The sequence below is a fragment of the Dicentrarchus labrax genome, unplaced genomic scaffold (genome assembly GCF_905237075.1).
Source record: "Dicentrarchus labrax unplaced genomic scaffold, dlabrax2021, whole genome shotgun sequence".
Lineage (NCBI taxonomy): Eukaryota > Metazoa > Chordata > Actinopteri > Moronidae > Dicentrarchus > Dicentrarchus labrax.
In genome coordinates this window covers 13,827,795-13,847,619 of record NW_026136718.1, presented here as the reverse complement: position 1 = coordinate 13,847,619, position 19,825 = coordinate 13,827,795, and the positions used below count along the sequence as shown (strand labels likewise).

General features: G+C 39.4%; 1 protein-coding gene across 6 annotated transcripts in view; it reads left to right on the top strand.

The window, feature by feature from the left end:
* The first annotated feature begins 1,388 nt into the window (after positions 1-1,388).
* Positions 1,389-19,825, top strand: part of opa1 (OPA1 mitochondrial dynamin like GTPase) — a 37,006-nt gene continuing 18,569 nt past the window's right edge. The window contains exons 1-28 of one of the 6 annotated variants that reach the window (XM_051376598.1): positions 1,389-1,582; positions 2,506-2,830; positions 3,153-3,249; positions 3,400-3,507; positions 5,113-5,166; positions 7,002-7,084; positions 8,874-9,032; positions 10,769-10,822; positions 11,023-11,127; positions 11,295-11,381; positions 11,640-11,753; positions 12,012-12,092; positions 12,196-12,270; positions 12,367-12,438; positions 12,777-12,876; positions 12,995-13,125; positions 13,507-13,579; positions 13,773-13,845; positions 13,931-14,046; positions 15,027-15,091; positions 15,229-15,305; positions 16,427-16,592; positions 16,889-17,041; positions 17,322-17,430; positions 18,740-18,819; positions 19,062-19,202; positions 19,464-19,580; positions 19,695-19,788. In XM_051376598.1, coding sequence (XP_051232558.1) covers positions 1,554-1,582; positions 2,506-2,830; positions 3,153-3,249; positions 3,400-3,507; positions 5,113-5,166; positions 7,002-7,084; positions 8,874-9,032; positions 10,769-10,822; positions 11,023-11,127; positions 11,295-11,381; positions 11,640-11,753; positions 12,012-12,092; positions 12,196-12,270; positions 12,367-12,438; positions 12,777-12,876; positions 12,995-13,125; positions 13,507-13,579; positions 13,773-13,845; positions 13,931-14,046; positions 15,027-15,091; positions 15,229-15,305; positions 16,427-16,592; positions 16,889-17,041; positions 17,322-17,430; positions 18,740-18,819; positions 19,062-19,202; positions 19,464-19,580; positions 19,695-19,788 — 2,938 coding nt within the window. In that variant the 5' untranslated portion in view covers positions 1,389-1,553. The remainder of the gene's footprint in view (positions 1,583-2,505; positions 2,831-3,152; positions 3,250-3,399; positions 3,508-5,112; positions 5,167-7,001; positions 7,085-8,873; positions 9,033-10,768; positions 10,823-11,022; positions 11,128-11,294; positions 11,382-11,639; positions 11,754-12,011; positions 12,093-12,195; positions 12,271-12,366; positions 12,439-12,776; positions 12,877-12,994; positions 13,126-13,506; positions 13,580-13,772; positions 13,846-13,930; positions 14,047-15,026; positions 15,092-15,228; positions 15,306-16,426; positions 16,593-16,888; positions 17,042-17,321; positions 17,431-18,739; positions 18,820-19,061; positions 19,203-19,463; positions 19,581-19,694; positions 19,789-19,825) is intronic. The other 5 variants (XM_051376599.1, XM_051376601.1, XM_051376600.1 and 2 more) reach the window with 5 other exon arrangements.

Below are 19,825 nucleotides of genomic sequence, written 5' to 3'. Positions count from 1 at the left end.
TGGATGTCTACGAGTAATTTGTTTCCATTGGGGAATTAATGAGAAACCATAAAACTGCAGAAGCTACAGGAAAGTGTAATGATGAGCAGTCCTCAAGTTGCAATATGTTGCAGAAATTATAGTGTTTATAGAATCAACCTGTTTGCAGAAAAGTGCAATTAGTGGTTAATGTAATGAGGTCATGAGGTATTGGCTGACTACCAGTTGGCAGGGATTGCCTAAATGTACATAATGGATTGTGGGATACTGAGAGCTGCAAAGGTAACACATAGACTATGAATTTTTGATTTTGATTAATTCATTGGGTCTTGTGCAGTTCCTCCTCTCTCCCTACAGTACACAAATGTAGCTTAAATACGTGGTTAACACATGCAGGTGAGTAATTGGATCCACTGTGATTCTTTTGAAAATGAAGCTCAAAAGAAAAAGTCAGACACCCACAAATTTTAAATGTGTTGACTTCTAAATGTGTGACATGCTAAATCTTGCAAGGAGAAATTACATCTGTACGGACAGCATTCATCTCAACTCACACAGCTAAGTGCAGACATTTAGTTATCTTATAAAAGTAATCTGAATTTCACTTTGTCCTTAACTAGTCTAGGCTGCACCTGTTTATTCAAATGACCACTTTATCAATCATGTTATCAGTATTGACCATTTAAATGTCCCAACTGACAGGTAGGACTATAGGATGGAGTCTTTTGACCTCCATATGTTCCCTTTACTAACATAAGTCTGCCAGGTTGCAGAACTTGCTTGAGGGAATTACTCACAATTTCATTGCACCAATTCATCCCTCCTCCTAGTACTTATAAAGGATAACTTAAAAACTAATAATGGATGACTTAAAAACTAATAAAGGATAACTAAAAAAAGACATTCTTATGTAAGAAACTTTGCAGGGATGAAAAAGTTATTTTCACAATACGTGTACATTGTATACATCTTAAATTTTAAAATTGTATAAAAAAAAATTTAAGTAAAAATGTATACATATATAAATTCTTGCTGTACAGTAAATTAACATTTTAAGATTAAAAATGTATATATATATATATATATATATATATATATATATATATATAAATTCTTGCTACAGTGTACACATATTAAGAAAATGACTTTCTGTCATCCTTTACAGTTATCCATTATTATTTTTATATATACATATATACACACACATATAACATATATATGTATATATATATATATATATATACATATATACACACACATATATATATATATATATATATATAACGTTATACACACACATAATACAGTACGGATCACAGTGGAGCACGTTGTTGTTGTTGGGTTCATAGGAACGAATTCACTGGTGTGTGTTCTGTCAGGGCCGATTTTGGAGGTTGTACCTTTCACCGGAAATAGACTGTCATTCTGGCTGTGTCCTTGTTAGCTAACGAGCTAAGTGCGTTAGCTGCCATAACAGGCAAGCAAATGTGCACCATTTGGAAAGATGAATTAAACCGTGCCTAAAGAGTGAATTTGAAAGAGATTTGCGTTCGTCCGCTGTTGATAACGGCACCATGTTGCGTGTCGGGAGTAAAGCTGCCTGGTAAGTCCCTCATTTAATAAAGGGAACGACAAACAGAAAGCTAATCGTGTTAGCCGAGGGAAGCACACATAGCCGGTCATTTTGACAGCTGAGGACGGCGAAGCTAGCTAACGTTACCTGCCTCATGTAAAAAGACATATCCTCGATCTCATCCTCCGCTCACTGCCACTGACATTTGTTATAAACGTACCTGAGATTGACTCAGCGTCAGCTAGGTGCGTTTACCCTGAGATTGTGGTTTACTCTTACAGTCTCGACACGGTTGTCAAGTGTTATTAATTAAAAACAAATCGACTTACAGGCTATAATACTCTCTAATACTGTTAAGCTAAGTATATGATAGTAATACAGACAGTACATTTATTTACAAAATGTATTTGACTGTATTTTTCTGACTGGTTATTGATTGTAAGTCAACGTCAGCTGATCTGTTTATCTATTAACTTGAATTTGCCTCCATGTTGTAGCATTGTGGTTGATTCTACCTTCTACTAAAAGGACCACTTATGAAATGTTGTCATAGTATGACAGACTTACACACAGTACCTGTGAGCTCTATTACACTAAGGGAAGTTGCTACTGTTTGTATTCAGGAGGTTCATTAGTTCACTTCTCCATGTCCTGATGATGGAGCCACAGGATGCATATTGTGAAATTTTAGTTTTATTTATATTACTAAAACCCTTCTATTGCTATTCCAACTGTTACAACCACTAATACAAGCTTCCTTTCAAAGTGTCACATTTTTATCCGATAAAATAATTCTCCTGAAACTTTCATTTGATTTAATGTTACTCTTTGGATGGTAGCTGCATCGTCAGACAGCTTCCACTGACATTATATATTCAGGTATTATGGTGTTTATAGGCACATAAGGAAGGTGAGCTTGTGTAGTTTATTGTCCAATTTCTCTGTCATCTCAGCATGGCCTGCAGGAACCTGGTCTCCACCAACATGGGGGTGAGATTTCGGGTACCACTACAGAAGCTGCACCCTCTGTCCCGTGCCATCCATCACCGCTACTCTGGGAACAACAACCCTCAGCGTCCTCCTCATCGCACGGCAGCCCGCTATTTCACCTCCATGTCACGGCTGCCCATGCGGCCTCCCAAGCCTCCCCCAGGGTCGGGCGGCCGTAACTACCAGCAGCAGCGCAATTTCTGGGTGGCCCGCCTCGCTGCCCGGCTGCTAAAGCTCCGATACATTCTGCTGGGCTCGGCAGTGGGAGGAGGGTACACAGCTAAAAAGGTCAGCATTGAGGGTGTCTAATTCAGAATTTCTCAACTATTCCCTACCTCATCTTGCACATGAACTGGTTTTTATTTCTCTGTTACCTCATCATCACAAAGTTAGAGAGATATAAACTGATAAACAGACAAATTTACAAGATTTACCACCAATCATCTTAGTTTTACCCATGCTGTCATGTGTGGCAAAACCTTTCCCATGGCATTTTAAATCGCTGTCTCAAGCCTTTTCTAGCTGAGGTGGCACACTGGTTGCTTATTGAAAACAGTAGTGGAACTTTCATTCATGTAATGATAACATAATCTTGTCATTTTATCTCCAGACGTATGAGGAGTGGAAGGACATGCTGCCTGATTTTAGTGAATACAACTGGGTCATTCCTGATTTTGTCTGGGAACTGAGTGAACAAATTGATTTCGGTAAGTGTTTTCATTTTAATGTAATGATTCAAATGAATGTGCTAATTCCTGGCCTTGTCTTTCCTCGTAAAGGATCCCAGATGTCAGTAAAACAGGGACAAGTTTCATTTCTGTGTACTCCACTTGACATGTTATCTCTCTTGTCCACAGATAAACTGGCCAAAGCTCTACCAGAGATGGAGGAAATAGCAAAACTACTACCTGATCTAGACAAGATAGGAGAGAACTTCACTTTCCTCAAAAGCCTCCTGTCCTCTGGTGAGTGAACAAGACCTCAAATATTTACTATACATATATATATATGTATATATACATATATTAACTAATAAGTTCATCATAGTAAAAATAAAATTAATATTTGCAGACATCAGAGTGTATAGTCCAGAGTCCACATTTTAGATGAAGATAACAGAATTTGTACACAAACTTGCATTCTACATCTGCATTGGTCCCTGCATTTATATATGATATAACTAACAATCCAGTCGGGTGACCTATACCATGCTTAAAGTATGTTATTTGTGTTTTTTCTCCTACCTCTATGTGAGCTGAGAATAATGAGATAACATAGACTCAGAGTTATGAAATAATATGAGAAAGTAGCCTGCTTCATGCTCTAGATTGCTGCTTTTTCTTTAACAACCCCCTCTGTTAATGGTTGTGGTGGCTAAGGGAGTCCTCCTTTACCCCAAATAACATATAACCGATTTGTTTTGGTTAAATTAAACAGCCATTTATTCAGATAGGACCAGGCACCGGTACTGGGTAGATGGTTGTCAAATGTAATATTGTTCATACACAAAAAAAACTGTATCATTTTCGATAAGTCAGTACAAGTCTGTCCCCTGAAAGCTCTTATTACCTTGAATTCATCCCCATACACCGTCTTTTTAAAATCACTTGATAACATTTTGCAGATGCATTGAATAATAAGTTATAAGGAGTTAACTACGGTTAGGCAGAAACTCAAACCACCTTATCAAGAAGAGGAGTAACTTTAAACCATACTGTCAACACAGCTCACATTTCCTGCATCGGGGGTTTTGATTTCATCTGCTCATAGCACACAATGGTGCACATACAGGCTTTTTGTCAACAAGCAAAATGGCTTGTTAGAGGTCAGATTTTACCAGCCACTCTATTGTTTCTACCAGCACCAGTATATCTACCAGCCACTTGAATATTTTATCAGCAGTTTGGCTCGTAAATGGTGCTAAATCTGTGTCAAATGGGACAGCTCACCGTAGAATAACATTATCCTCAACATCCTATAAGTGGAAACTTTGTTGAGATTTTTCAGCAGATTTGAAGCTGATTTCTGTACCTAGATTTCCCAGTCTGCCTGGTAAGAGTAAATACAGTCAAATAAAAACATAATTTAACCACAATATTTCTGTTATAACCTGTTATAGTCCAGGTGTTTTGAAATCATGACTTTAAGTCCAAACAGATTTGACAGGATTTATTCCATCCAGTCAAGGAATTGAAAACATTTAATGTCATAATGCAACATTAACAAATAAATCTGATTCTGCCTACAAATCTCTAGCAAGTAGAGGAAAGGCTTTAAAATTAAGAAACCTTTCGATCGACTGGTAAAGACACAATATTTGACATTTTGTGCTCATTGAGGATCCTGCCCAGTTTGGTTTGTGCTTAATCTCTTTTAACAGTTACTCATTAGGTGGCTACTTCACTTAAAGCTCTGGCACAGCAACGGCTTTGTTTTAATACACATCATTTAGCTGTGTCCCTGCTTTGACCACCATCCCTCTGCTTCTGTCTTTTATGATTTTTATCTTGTGTTGTTCTTCCTTTCTCCTCCTCCCCCTACCCTCCTGTCCTCCTCAACATTCTTCACAGGTGTGAGTTTGGGTAGTGAAGTCAAAGGAGCTTCTGGTCTGCATCTGTTGTTAGGTGTGTAAACCCTGCACTCAGTAGCGCTGCCCACTCCCCCTCTTTTCTCTCTGCTGCTGTTTGACCACCATCTTGCCACGATATTGGTATGGTTGTGGGTTCCTGCTTGCCATGGTTCGGCTCTAAAGGCGGTAGCAGAGCATCTTCCCAGGACGTTGGCTTCCAGTTTGCAGACCAGTGCTGCTGTCAGTGATGGCAGGGTTCATGGTTAACACAGGTTCTGTATTCAGTGAAATGCATGACCTGTCACTAGGATGGTGAAGAGGTCTCATCTTGGATTATTCTGAAGAGTATACTTATTTATGCAGACATCCAATTTGACCAAAATCTGTTTACTAGAATCAGTAAAAAGCCTCTTTAAGTTTCTCTCCCTCTTTCTTTTAAAATCTTTGAGGAACTTGAATGGCTACTATTCCCATGTTCATATCAAAGCAGAAGTACAGAAAAAGAAATAACCTGCCATGATTTTTAATATTACCTTCCTGGTCTGAAAACGTCTTAAATGCAGATCCAGTGTGTTAGCCTTTAGTATGTACCCTTCTTCCCTTTTGACTTTCTTTAACACGACTGTCCTTGGCTGTACCTGTGGTTTTTGCCTCCTTTGACTTCTACCCTCTCTCTCCCCTGGCCTGTATGGGCTGCTTTCTTTAATCACACTAACATTCACTAATCTTTGGGATGATCTCATTCTGCCTTTACTTATATGCTCTCAAATGTTTGGAAAATGCGCACAAAATAAACTTTACATAGAACATCCATTGGATATGTCAAGATGTTGACTTACACAAAATTTGTTTTCTTGATGCCAAATAGTGGTTAAATAATAGATAAACAAATAATACTATAACCCTTAAATGCATTATGTTTATATGCACTAGTATATGGAAAGACCTAATCTTCCAAAGCCTTTTATACGGACACTTGCCATGCCAGACGGGACCACACCTCTGTTGTGAGTCATATAATAAGCAAAGGGGTGTTCCTGGCTCTTTTACTTTAAACTTCACTCCCTGGCTTAAGAAAAATACTTTTTCCATGAGAGCTTCAAGTTGTTCTATTTAAATATTTAGTCTACTGAGATTGTTACATTTGACTATGAACTTGAAATTACTATCTGGTGCCTTTGTAAACACCTGCCTCATTTATATGGCTAAGCAGACTTTGCTTTGTGCATGGCAAGTTGCATAACAGCATGCAAGTTTACATAATAAAAACGTAAGTTGGGCACAAGGTGGATCAGTGAATATTAGGTTTAAGTGTTTTTAACTGTTTAAATCTGTTTAATTGATTTTAGTAAGTTTTGTTTTTGTCTGATGTCATTGTCAGGGTGTCTGATTACATCCGACAGTAACCACTTTTTACTCCTATTGGAGAACTAATAACATAACTACCAATGCATTCTTTAATTTCGGCAGTTTATTGACTAACAAAAACACACTATAGTCCCTGCAAATTAAGTCTGTTACTTGGGTCAATAATTCAATAATTCTAATAATGGACTGCTTTATTCCATAAAGCTAAGTTTGGTAGTTTTTAATTTTGGGTTAGTTGAGGTTTAAGCAAAATTCTAAAATTTGGCTTGTACAGTCTAATTTACACATGTATAAGTGTGTGTATATATATATATGTGTGTACATGTTGTATACGTATATATCAGTGCAAGATTGTCCAAACATTTGAAATTTAATCGCTCTGGTCTTTATTTTGATGGCTTCTTTTTGCTATTGGCCTTATTGTGTATTTGTGTTTTATATATCAGCAGTCAATATTCACAATAGTCAAGGATGCATTTTTATAAGTAACCTCATTCTGTGTTGTTATGTCCCCTCTGGTAGAAACCACAGGCGATCCTCCACTAAAAGCCACAGATTCATCTACTGCGTCACCGCAAGATGGCAGCGACAAACAATACAAAAAGGCAAGTTTATAAAACCTGCTGACACGTCTCAGCTTTGTCCTCTCTGCCACCACTCTGTCTCACTCAGCTCCCGTCTGCAGCTTGGCTACCTTTCACTTCAGTGGCAAGAACTGCAGTGGATTGAATCAAAATCTACCCAAAGAAATGTATATTTGACTTTGTATTGTTCAAGGCATTAAACCATAGTATTTAACGGCCCTGAGGCTCCAAGGGTACTTAGCAGTGGTTCTTCCTTCTTGTTGAAGTTGTTAAAAGTTGCAATTAAAGAAGGTCCTAATTATATAAACGTATGCACAGACAAAGTAGTTTAAATAAAAGTGACCACTAAATGGCATATGTTTCATAATACGTCAAAATGTAATACTTTTGGGTGTGTTTTGAATCAATCGGTTCTACTGAATGTGAATTGTGAGTTCCAGACTGGCCACCAGCCTACAGTATATTCAAGATAAGCTTTTGAGTGTTAATGTTATGGTAGGACAGCTCTTCCCATTTCATGACTGTTGTACAGTAAAGTTATGATTAAAAATGTGGTTAGCTGTCCAGACTTAAGGGAAAGTGTATGGCACTCATTCGACAGAATATAACTTGACAGTTTTTGCACACTGATATTTATCATTGCTTCAAAAGTTGCTTTACTTCTTGACATGATTCTCAACTGTTTTTCCAGAAATATAATTAATAGAGAATATTTTTTATTATACAGCAATGTCTGGCAGAACACTTTATATGCACATTTGTTTCATTTCTGTCCTCTCCTGTTTGATTTGTTGTCCTTTCTTGTTCATTTTGTGTTTATTCTTTTCCAGAGTTTTTGTTTTCATGTTTTTGTGTGTGTTTTTAACACTGTACAGAGTTACAGTTCAAACATAATATGATGTGAAGGGTTGACCAATAATATTAAGAAGTGCATTTAGAAAATAGATAATGGCTTTCCTCTCCTATGCCTTGCTTTTAGTCTGCAATCGTGGTCTCCAACATGAGTGCCTATAACACAACACAACTCTTACAAGTTGATGTTTCACTTCAGATTACATCGAACAGTAATGTGCCTTTCGTAGAGTAGAAAGAAGCAAAAAAAACAGCCCAAAGTTAGCAAAGATGAAGTCATGTTGGAGACCCTTGAACTAAAGCAAATTTCACCTGCTATACAGTACTCTTTGTGCTTCTCCCCTGATAGAGAAACACCCCAGTGCTTGCTTCGCTTATTTAATCATCATCTTCAGCTTCATCAAACCAATTATGCATTTGCAGTACATTAAAACGCTGTGTTCTGAACTTGGTTATTATTTCCAGTAACGCCTGAATTTATTTCCAGTCTCTTACTGTATTTTTTTTATAAGTATAAGTAGGAAAATCAGTTATTGTGTTGTCTGAATCCTCCATACTGTCATTAATCCACTGTGGTGCATGATGGTGAGGAAAGGGAACAGAGGTACTGTTGTTGCAACTCGCTGAGAGGTGCTGGTTGTGGTATTAGTCACCTCCTCTGCCTTCAGTCTGGCAAAGTTTGACATCTCCCCTTTGTCTTTGAGAGAGACTGGCTTTGTTGGGTCGTACTGATGATAGTGGCAAGATTATTAAAGCTAAAGACCTTGATGCTGTTAAACTTGAGCTTTGTATCATGATTCCCCAGCCTGAACAGCACCAATGCCAGTGACTGAGACACAGGTTTCCTCTGTTGTCGCCTTGTTTGGGTGCAGCATTTGCCTGTATGACTGACCAGCGCAGTGGCTGGTTGTTGTCTTTGTTGCTGCTCCTACCTGTCTCTCACTATAACGTACCCCAGCAGGGTCTGCTTGGCGAGCTCATTCTAATTCAGCAGCAGATCCAGCGGCACGAGGAGGAGGTCCGGCGGGCCGCAGCAGCCAATAATGCGCGTCCCCCACCGCCAGAGCCTGCTCCCAGTCCGCCTCCGAACCCCAGCCCCCCTCAACAGAAGCGCAAGGTGAAGGTCCCAACCCACTTAGATCTGCCCTATCCCACCAATGCCTCTAAAAGGTCACAGCTGGAGAGAAGAAACAGAATATATACTTTCTACCAGCCGCCTTGACAAAATAAAAGAGAAATTTAACAGCAGGCTGAAAAGGAGTGTTTTGCTGCCCTTTCTGGTAAAAAGGTGCAGATCTGTTGTGGTTGGATGTGCTTGGAAGTGTGCTCTGTTGCACCTGTAAGCACATTCAACAGTTCTGTTGCATACTTTGGACTACAATTCAGTACTACAACTGCAGCAAATTAAGAAACTAAACCACGTGTCTTTTCAGCTGATGTTAAGTTGCTCTTTAATTTGTAAGAACAGAGCTGCCAGTTTGAATATTAAAACAAGACTCAATTTATAAAAGAATTTAAGGGGATGGAGGACACAACAACATGAACAGCTACAAAATAACTCGTTAACACATTAATACATTCCAGTGCTGTGGCTATGCAATGAATGCAGTGTTTGTTTATGCCGATGTTCAATTTCTCTTGAAATTGAATGTTTATTTTGTTTACCACTTAGACAGCAACATCTTAAAATAGAATGCAACGTAGTACAAATACTTCTTCTGACCAAATGCATTTATTGCATTACTATTGCAGTGGATTGCATTATATTTTACAGGTGTTTGTGTCTATCCTTCTACTTAAAGCCATGGCACTAGTGTTTTTTATTTTCTTTTATCTTAGCCTAGCTTATTTTCATGATATTTGTAATGCAGACAAATTGGCCTGTCGATACTTTAGTCTGTCCCCTACAATACCCAACAGAAACCTCCATGTTTCACCCCATAGTCTGTCAGGCTGTGCTAAAATGTGCTTTACCAGTCAGTCGTGGGGAGAAGGCATGCATGGACCTTCGTAGCCTGGTTCCAGAAGCTCAATGACGTAGCTCAGTCTCACTCTCTCATTCAAATGGATGGACAATCATCAGCAGCCCTCCATTCATGTACGGAAACACTGCATGGAGTGGAGTGTCAACCCGCTGCATGGTGTGAGCTGCACTTTTTTGAAACTACCATGAATGGACACAGCTATATAAAAAAAAAATGAGAGTTGAGTTGTCAACAAGAAGGCAGAAGCATATTAAAAACATCGTCATATACTGCCGCTAGATGGTCATTAATAGCACACTTCTTGTCTGTGTTTGTAGTGTAGAAATAGTTTTTGATAAAGTAGTTTGGTTTGTCTTTCTGTTAGTTACATTCCCTTTCTTCTGCTGCCTATCCCATTTTTTCATGTATGCTGTGTCTCCTGCTTTTATGTCCTGTCTCTCATCCTGACAAACATGTTGTGTATAAGAAATAATCAAATGAGTTTTGCCCAATCATGAAAAATCAAGCTATAATGACTAAATGATTTTGTGATTATATTCAGCTGTATTTTTCAGGGCTCACTCTGTGATTTGTGCCTGTTTGTGAATCAATATCTTGTTGATCGGTGCTGAGTAATACTAGAATGAGTAGTGTCTGCCTAAAATCTAAATTTGTATTCCTCTCTTTGTACATTAACTTGACTCTCAATATTGGTTCTCTTCGTAACAGTGTGCACGTAATCAACCTTCGTGGTGATGATGGGATTTCATGCTTGTGAAGTTGCACAGTGGGAGTAACAGGAAGCCCTTACTTTCAAAACAGAAAGGAAGCATTAACTCAATTTGTTGCTGTTGTTTTTCTATTTTTGTTTTTTTACTTTAACCTCTAGACATCAGACAAAGAAAAGCTAGATCAGCTTCAAGAAGAACTGCTCCGTACACAGGTACAGTTATGTTATTCAATTATTTTAGCGCTTTTATTGTCATATATTGTACAATACTGTATTTCTTATTTCACGGTGAAGTGAAATCAAAATCAAGCAGATTAAATTTCGCCACCAGATGTTGACAAAAATGTTTTCTTTTTACATGCAAAGTGTTATTTATGCAGGTTGTGCATTGTGTTCTACTGTTTATCCCATAGCTAAAATATCAGCGCATGCTGGAGAGACTGGAGAAGGAGAATAAAGAGTTAAGGAAAGTGGTGCTGCAAAAAGATGATAAAGGCATTCACCAAAGGAAAGTGAAGGTGAGTTGTGCATAGAAACACGACACACAACCATATAATTTTCAAATGTTTTCATTGTACAGATGCAGGAATATTCCCTTAAATTATCCAGTGCCTGTAATGCTGCTAGTCTTTGTTGGCTGCTGATACATCGTTAATATAACTTACTACTGTGTCCTCTCATGTAGAAATCCCTTATTGACTTGTATTCTGAAGTTCTGGATATCTTGTCTGACTACGATGCCAACTACAACACCCAGGACCACTTACCCAGGGTAAGGAGCTATCACATGTAGATATCTACTGTTCATGGAAATGGATTATAGTTATATAAAACAGGTTTTGGTTTCTGAGAGAAATAGGGCAATAAACATTATTTCTTGGACCCTGATTACTTATTACCTCCTTTTTTCTTTTCCACTTTGTTCTTGTGCCATTGGCTTCAGCTGTTCTAATTTTCTCCTCTTCTGTCCTCTGTCTGGTTATTTGTGTTTTGTCCAACTCCTCACTCATTTCCTGCTCTTCTGTTTCAGGTGGTTGTGGTCGGGGATCAAAGTGCTGGGAAGACCAGTGTGCTGGAGATGATAGCCCAGGCCAGGATCTTCCCCAGGGGCTCAGGAGAGATGATGACCCGCTCTCCTGTCAAGGTATGTGGGACCAGAATGGCTGATGTTTGTGTAATCTTTCCTTTAAAAGGACAGGAAAAAAAGATTTACACATTTACATTGTATTGTACATTGTTATATTGTCAGAACTCGTCAGAAATGGCAGCATTTACAGCCATTACCAGCCAGAAATGACAATTAAGGTATTTGGGGAATGTACAATGTGTAGGAACCCTGGTCCCCTCGATGGATTTCTGTAATTTATCTGAGTCCTTGACAATACTCATCTTCTTTCTGTAGGTAACATTAAGCGAAGGCCCCCATCACGTCGCCATGTTTAAGGACAGTGGCCGAGAGTTTGATCTTACCAAGGAGGAGGATGTAAGTCACAAAGTCTTTTTATTCCATCCACATAATATGAATTTTAGCACAAACTTTTTTTTTTTTACCTGTTTATATCTGGCTTCTCTTCCTCTTCTTGCAGCTGGCTGCTCTGAGGCATGAAATTGAGCTGAGGATGAGGAAGAGTGTGAAGGAGGGACAGACAGTCAGCTGTGAGGTTGGACACATTGCTTCCATTTCCATTCAAAGCTGCTACTTGCTGTTTTACCTACAGTGTTTCATAGAATAATGATGATTATTTTCTGCTTGTCAGACAATATCCTTGAGTGTCAAAGGCCCTGGTATCCAACGGATGGTGCTTGTTGACTTACCAGGTGTCATCAGTGTGAGTATACGTTCTTAAATTAATAAGGGTGGGAATGTTTACAGTATACTTTGTGTAATTTTTATTTATTTTACTCTTTCATTATCTCTATAAGTTTTCATTATTCTTTACAGGGTGTCTGTTTCAGATAATCAATATTTCTTGTACTGTTTGTGGTAATGGCTCCATATTCGGATTTATTACACATACAAGGAACATTTTATTGATTTATGATCCTGATTTTATGTCGAATTTTCTCTGATGTAAAATTGCTTATGTAAAACCAAAGCCAATGTCCTCACAGATATAGTAATACAAATACAGTCTTTAAAAGGTTTTTTTTAATGTGTTTCTTTCAGACGGTGACGGCAGGTATGGCATCAGATACTAAGGAAACCATCTTCAGCATCAGCAAGGCCTACATGCAGAACCCCAATGCAATCATCCTCTGTATTCAGGGTGAGCCATGAGTGTACTATTCACAGTTGCAACAATCATATATATAAAGGCAGCACTTGTCATAGTGAGCAGGGAGACCATTGTCATATCTCCTGTGATCTTCCTTGTCTCCCTCCAGATGGCAGTGTGGATGCAGAGCGGAGCATTGTAACAGACTTGGTTAGCCAGATGGACCCTCAGGGGAAGAGGACCATCTTTGTCCTTACCAAGGTGGACTTGGCTGAAAAGAACCTGGCCAGCCCGAACAGAGTAAGACAACTAAACTCTCTCAAAAATCCAGTACAATAAAAAATGTTACTTCATATGTAAATTATTGTACTGACTATTAATGCATTGGCACTTATTCACTTATTTTATTACAAGCATGGATCTCTCCACACTATTGATAATCATCAAAAAGGGTTAACCTAAAGCTAAATTTAATTAACAAAACAGCTGCTTTTGCATGTTTCTTCAAACCAGTGAATAAAGTGTCAGCTTCTATGAGTAAAGCTATATGCAGCTGCTCCACAAGAGGGAGCTCAGCACTTTTATTTTAACTTGAGGGTCTCTCAATGAGCCAGTGTTGGGGAAGCTTCTACTACAAAGTGGGCTGGTGTGAGTTCTTTTGTTTTACCTTTTCTCTTTCAGATCCAGCAAATAGTGGAAGGAAAGCTATTTCCGATGAAAGCCCTGGGTTACTTTGCTGTAGTGACTGGAAAAGGTAACATTCTTATAGGAGGACTTTCAGTTCATAATCATGTCCTAATTCACTAACTTGGTTTTATGACACCTCTTGTGGTAACCAAGGATCTAGTTTGAGATTTTTCTTGGTTTTTCCAAATTGTTATTTTAAATCCAGCAGTACATGAATTGTCATTTGCTCACACTTTGTTCTGCTGTCTTCTTGTGTGCAGGGAGCAGCGGTGAAAGCATAGACTCCATTAAAGACTATGAGGAAGACTTCTTCCAGAACTCCAGATTACTGAGGCAAGTTCCACCCGATTCACTAAACTTTAATGCTTCATCAGATTTATTCATTTAAAGTTGACAATGAATGTATGTATGCAACAAGGGATGGCATGCTGAAGGCCCACCAGGTGACCACCAAGAACTTGAGTCTGGCCGTCTCTGACTGCTTCTGGAAGATGGTTAGGGAGTCTGTTGAGCAGCAGGCTGATGTCTTCAAAGGTATGACTGCACAATGTTTATATAAAACACATTTCAGACATCCTTTTACTAGTGTGAATGGACATGATAGTATTTTATTCATTAACTGTACAGGGAACAGGTGCTACTCCTCCTCTTCGTCTAAATCTCCCACCTCCCTGTATAGCCCAACCTGCCACACCTTTCTGTAGTACTGCTCTCCAACTGCAATTAGTCTAGACAATCTCAAGCCCATTGCTAACAGCACAAGAGATTTATGGCTGTGAGACTGCAGTTCCCACAGGCCTATTGTGTGGTGTATCGATCCATATCCCATCAAATCACACACAGCCGGCCTCCATCCTCCATGCTTGGCGCCACCATGGCCCCACAAACCAGCAATTAGCCTAATCTCCACTGTGGATAGGGAGCTGTGGAAAGGGACAGCAGGCTTGGTGTATATATATGTGTGTGTGTGTGTGTGTCTGTGTGTCTGTGTGTCTGTGTCTGTGTCTGTTTCTGTCACTGTGTCTCTGTGTGCATATATGGGAACTAAAACTCTGACTTTTGATAAAGAGTGTGTGATTGGCCCCATCCCCTCTCCTCCTAAGGGACCAGTTAAGAGAGTGAGTGTGTCCTCACTACTTCTATTAAAGAATAGGCACCATTAGCAGTCTGAAAGCTGCCTTTCTATCATACCAAGTTAAAACAATGCAGGCCCTGTCCCTCTATGGTCGTTGCCTGTTGATTATAGAGAATTAGTGTTTGATGGAGTGTAACATCAAAGGTAAAAAAAAAAAAGCAATAGAAACATTGAGGATATGAGTTTCATCTAGGCATGAGACTGACTCCTTGCCAAATGACACATATCAAGGTAAAAAAAATTGATTTCATAATATAACCATTTGATATGCAATCATCATTTGACTTATGTGAAATGGAAACTTCGAGATTGTTCATATTGATGTTGTAAAGGTTTGTTTAAATCAAATATTCATCTTCACTCTCCGTCTTCACCCCAGCATCTCGCTTCAACCTGGAGACTGAATGGAAGAACAACTACCCTCGTCTGAGAGAGCTGGACAGGGTGAGAAACACAAACGGCAATTGCAAATACACAGCGTTTACGTTTTTTTTATTGAAAAATTAGCGCTCCATGAACATTCTCCAAAGAAGAATAGTAACTATACAGATGTGACAGATGTTATTTTGTCTTTTTTGCAGAATGAACTCTATGAAAAGGCCAAAAATGAAATCTTGGATGAAGTCATTAGTTTAAGTCAAGTGACTCCACAACACTGGTAAGTTAATGATGAGTAAATCATTATTTTTAATTGCTATCTTTTAAAATCAAAGCTGTTATCAATGTTTATCTTATATATTATAATATGGGGTAACGATCAGAAAAATAAGGGACAAACCAAACAAATTAGATATTATCTAATTTTCCAAATGCACAGCGATTCCTAGGGTCATATGTTAGTTAGAGTAAATATAGATCATCATTTTACTATCGTTAGTTAATCCTCTCTGTGTAGAATATTGGTCTTAATGAGGTGCCATCTGTGTAAAATTGTCTACCTGATCTTAGCTTAAAGGCAATTAGATCATGTATTTGTACTGTTCAACTACTCAACCAGACCTGAGTGGAAAGCTATTTTTAGAGCAAACAACAGGTCTATCTCTCGGTGCATTTATCTGTGCTTTAATGTATAGTTATACCTGACCCCCAATGAGGAAAACCTTGCTAAATGAGATGTATGCATGGTGTTGTGGCCGTCCCCAGTGTGCATGCCATCAGTTCTCCCAGATCAATACTCTGATGAATGGCCCATGGCTGGGAACAGGGGTGGCCCTGTTAGCCAGCCAGCAGCCAGCCGGCACTATTGGAGATAGCACTTATTGACAGTGAGGAGTGCTAGCTTGAACAAAAGGGGAGCCTAATGAAATATGAGCATGCGTTTATGATAAATGAGAGAGGCACAGCACTGGTCTACTCTAACGGGACTTGGGGAGGGTTTTGTTTCATTGCCACACTGCCATTGAGAGATGGAGTGAGAGTGTGGAGGCTGGTTTCTGCTAACAGGGTCAGACTAGAGCTGTATTGGAATCTGCAGTCAAGTGCAACTGCAGCAGCACTGACTACACCAGTGAAAGCAGCTCAGCCCAGAACGATCCCTCTTCACTCATTGTTTTCTTACCCCACTGGGTCACTTAACTGGGCTGAGCTGGACACCTGGAGGCAACTGTGTTGCAAAGAAACTCTTGCTTGTTAGATCCATCTTAAATCTTAAGAATAATTATTAGAATAAAAAAAAAACCTTCAACATGTTACTAGAAGTCAGAACACAAAGAACAACTAGAGGTGCTAATGAAAACATCTGCTCCAGTTAAGTGTTGGACTTATTGTTTACTCTCTCAGGGAGTCCATCTTGCAAAAGAAGCTGTGGGAACGTGTTTCCACCCATGTGATTGAAAACATCTACCTGCCTGCTGCCCAAACAATGGACTCCGGTACCTTTAACACCACCGTAGACATCAAGCTCAAGCAGTGGACCGACAAGCAGCTACCACACAAAGCACTGGAGGTAACGCAGACTTACTGCAGTCATTATACAACCGTTCATTATGTTATTCAGTAAATCAGATCTTGACCCGCAGCTGAAAAGGAAATTTCCCAAAAAATGATCTGTTGTTTTCAGAAAAAAAACAGGATGTTGCAAAACTCTGTTATTACTGAATTATTTGGCATCTTATTGACAAAATGTAGCATTGCAGTGTACTAATTGGTGCAGATTGCAGAAATGTGAGAAATAATCAATCAGCCAATGGCTTCATGATAAAATGAACCTTCTCTTTTGCTCTATACTTTGCTTCCCTTTAGGTTGCCTGGGAGACACTGCAGGAAGAGTTTGCCCGCTTCATGGCTGAATACAAAGGCAAAGACCAAGACGACATTTTTGACAAGTTGAAGGAGGCCGTGAAGGACGAGAGCATCAAGAGACACAAGTGGAATGAGAGGGCCATGGACAGCCTGGTAAACACACAGTAGATCAACTCACCCTGGGTGCAAGAATCCCCACAACATACGCACTAGTTAAACACACTTCCCAAAGCAGACACAATTTCACGATAATGTGCAATCAACATAAAGAAAATGGTCTCATAGTCTAACAGTGGCACAAATTCCAATTGATGCTAACTACTGGTACCGAACTTAACTGTGTGTCTGGTCTGTGTCTGTGTCTGTGTCTGTGTCTGTGTCTGTGTGTGTGTGTGTGTGTGTGTGTGTGTGTGTGTGTGTGTGTGTGTGTCAGAGGGTGATCCAGCACAATGCCTTGGAAGACCGTTCCATCACAGACAAGCCCCAGTGGGATGCAGCCATCCAGTTCATGGAGGAAACCCTGCACTCACGCCTCAAAGACAGTACGTTGGCCATGATGGCCTCATGCAGTGTCACTTACCCACTAGACTCCATACCCTGTCTTAACCATGTTATAAAACACCTTTGAAATGTTTCAAAGCCTTGTTTAGGTGCGTATCAGTTGGCTAACGGCTGGTTCACACTGCCTGAGAAGTGCGTGTGTGTGGCCGAACATCTTGCTTTTTGTTTCTGCACCCATGTTACCAGATTAGAGCAGTCGTACGTCATATGTTAACAGGGATTTTATTGTATAGTATTTATCAAAGGCAAAGTCAGTAAGAAAGATGGGGCTGGCAGCAGCAGCCACACAGCTGATAAGCTGTCGGTATAAACACTGAGTGCGTGCCAGACACAGCTGTTCCTCCGTCACACGCTGCTTAGGTCGGCAGTGTGAACCAGGCCTAAGAACGGCACTAACGCTGTTCAAAATAATTTATTATTATGTTAAATCGAAAACAAAGATCTCCTCCTGCCTAGCACATTTTATTTTTAAATACAGAGTTTGTCACAGTAGACAAATGTATCATTACAAATGAGATTATAACATTTATACATCATGGGATGTATCATTTACATTATCTGTTCAAATTCAAAAAATATGAGGTGGCACAAGCTCTATGTCACGCACACTTACACACAAAATCAATCTTATAGAGTCAGTGTTGCCAACTTTCTGGCTAGATTTAGTGAATTTTCAGACCTTCTTAGCAACTTCATTTGTAAACAGCGACTGGCAACAAATTTAGCAACTTATCATCATGACCATCAGGGGGAAAAGGTGAAAAATGTATTCCAATATAATATTGTTTATATCTCGCCTCCTGCGCTGTGCAAAGGCAGTCAGTAGGTGTGGCATGCGGGGCACATTTGATCTTATGTCTGACTCTTTCTCTCCGGATGTCTGGATTAGGGTGTTCCTATAGCTTAGCCTATGTGTAAATAGTTAGTTTGAGCTTGTAAATATTTAAATAGTTTGTTTGATTGTCTCCCTTTGTAGGTTGTCGATTTTTACTTCAAATATTCAATGTCCCAGTAGTCAGTTTGTGATTATTTGGCTAAATAAATAATGATGTTCAAAGTGTGTGTATGTAATTTTCCACTGCTGGAAATGAAGTATAGGTCTGCATGTGTGTTGGGAGGAGTAGTCTGCACCAAAATGTAGGTAAATTAATAAATGTGACTCATTCTCAGAGTTAGACGAGGTTTAGTAAAACCAGTGTGGGGAACACTGTAACATACTCACAACACACAGTCATTTATTCTTTTTTCTGTCTTTTCCCCCTGTCTTTCTCCTTTTCTCTCTTCTTGTAGCTGATTCAGTAATCAGAGATATGGTGGGTCCAGACTGGAAGCAGAGGTGGCTGAACTGGAAGAATCGCACCCCAGAACAGGTCAGAGTTTGAGAGGTCTACCCAAATCCCTGGGTATAACTGCTGGTTTTTTAGAGGCCCCACAGAGACTTTAAGGTGGAATTATGTCATTTGACTGGTATATAATGCAGTTGTACCACATTAGTGCAGAGTCCCATGTACTGTACTTGGGAATTGCACAATACATGAAATAATAGTCTACATCTAAACACCCATTTGCCACCATGATGACAGTGCTCACTTCATTTTCTTTGCCCTTGTAGCACATTCGTAATGAAACAAAAAATGAGCTGGAGCGCTTGCTGAAGCTACACGATGACCACACAGCCTACCTGGCCAATGACGAAGTCACCACAGTCAGGAAGAATCTGGAGGGACGGGGGGTTGAAGTTGACCCTGTGCTGGTGAGATTAAAACACCTGTCATGTCTTTGAGCCTCTAAACAAGAGATAGGACAAATATGTTAATGTCCAATGATACCCATTATCTCTCAATTAATTCGTTTTTTCCCAGTTTGAATCATCTTGGTCTTTGCTCATTTAAAACACAAGCTTGCTTTTTTTCAATAAAAATCATAACCACTTGCATACATGCATAGTATATACGCCCTCTTTCATTATTATCTATCATCCATTAACTGCTGAATTACTAACTTACCTTGTCAGATCAAGGACACGTGGCATCAGCTGTATCGCCGACACTTCTTGCAGAACGCACTGTCCCATTGTAACCTCTGCAAGAGAGGTTTCTACTACTACCAGAGACACTTTGTTGACTCTGAGGTAAGGAGAGAGGATGAGTTACCAGCCTGTTGTCTTTCTTTTCTACATTATTCTCAGCTATATGCAAGGTCAGTGTGTGAAAAGCTAAGCTGTGTGTCTGCATGTTTTTAACAGTTGGAGTGCAATGACGTGGTACTGTTCTGGAGGATCCAGAGGATGCTGGTCATTACAGCCAACACTCTCCGACAGCAGCTCACAAACACTGAGGGTAAGGATTTAGGACTTAGTTTAAATGGAAGACAAAT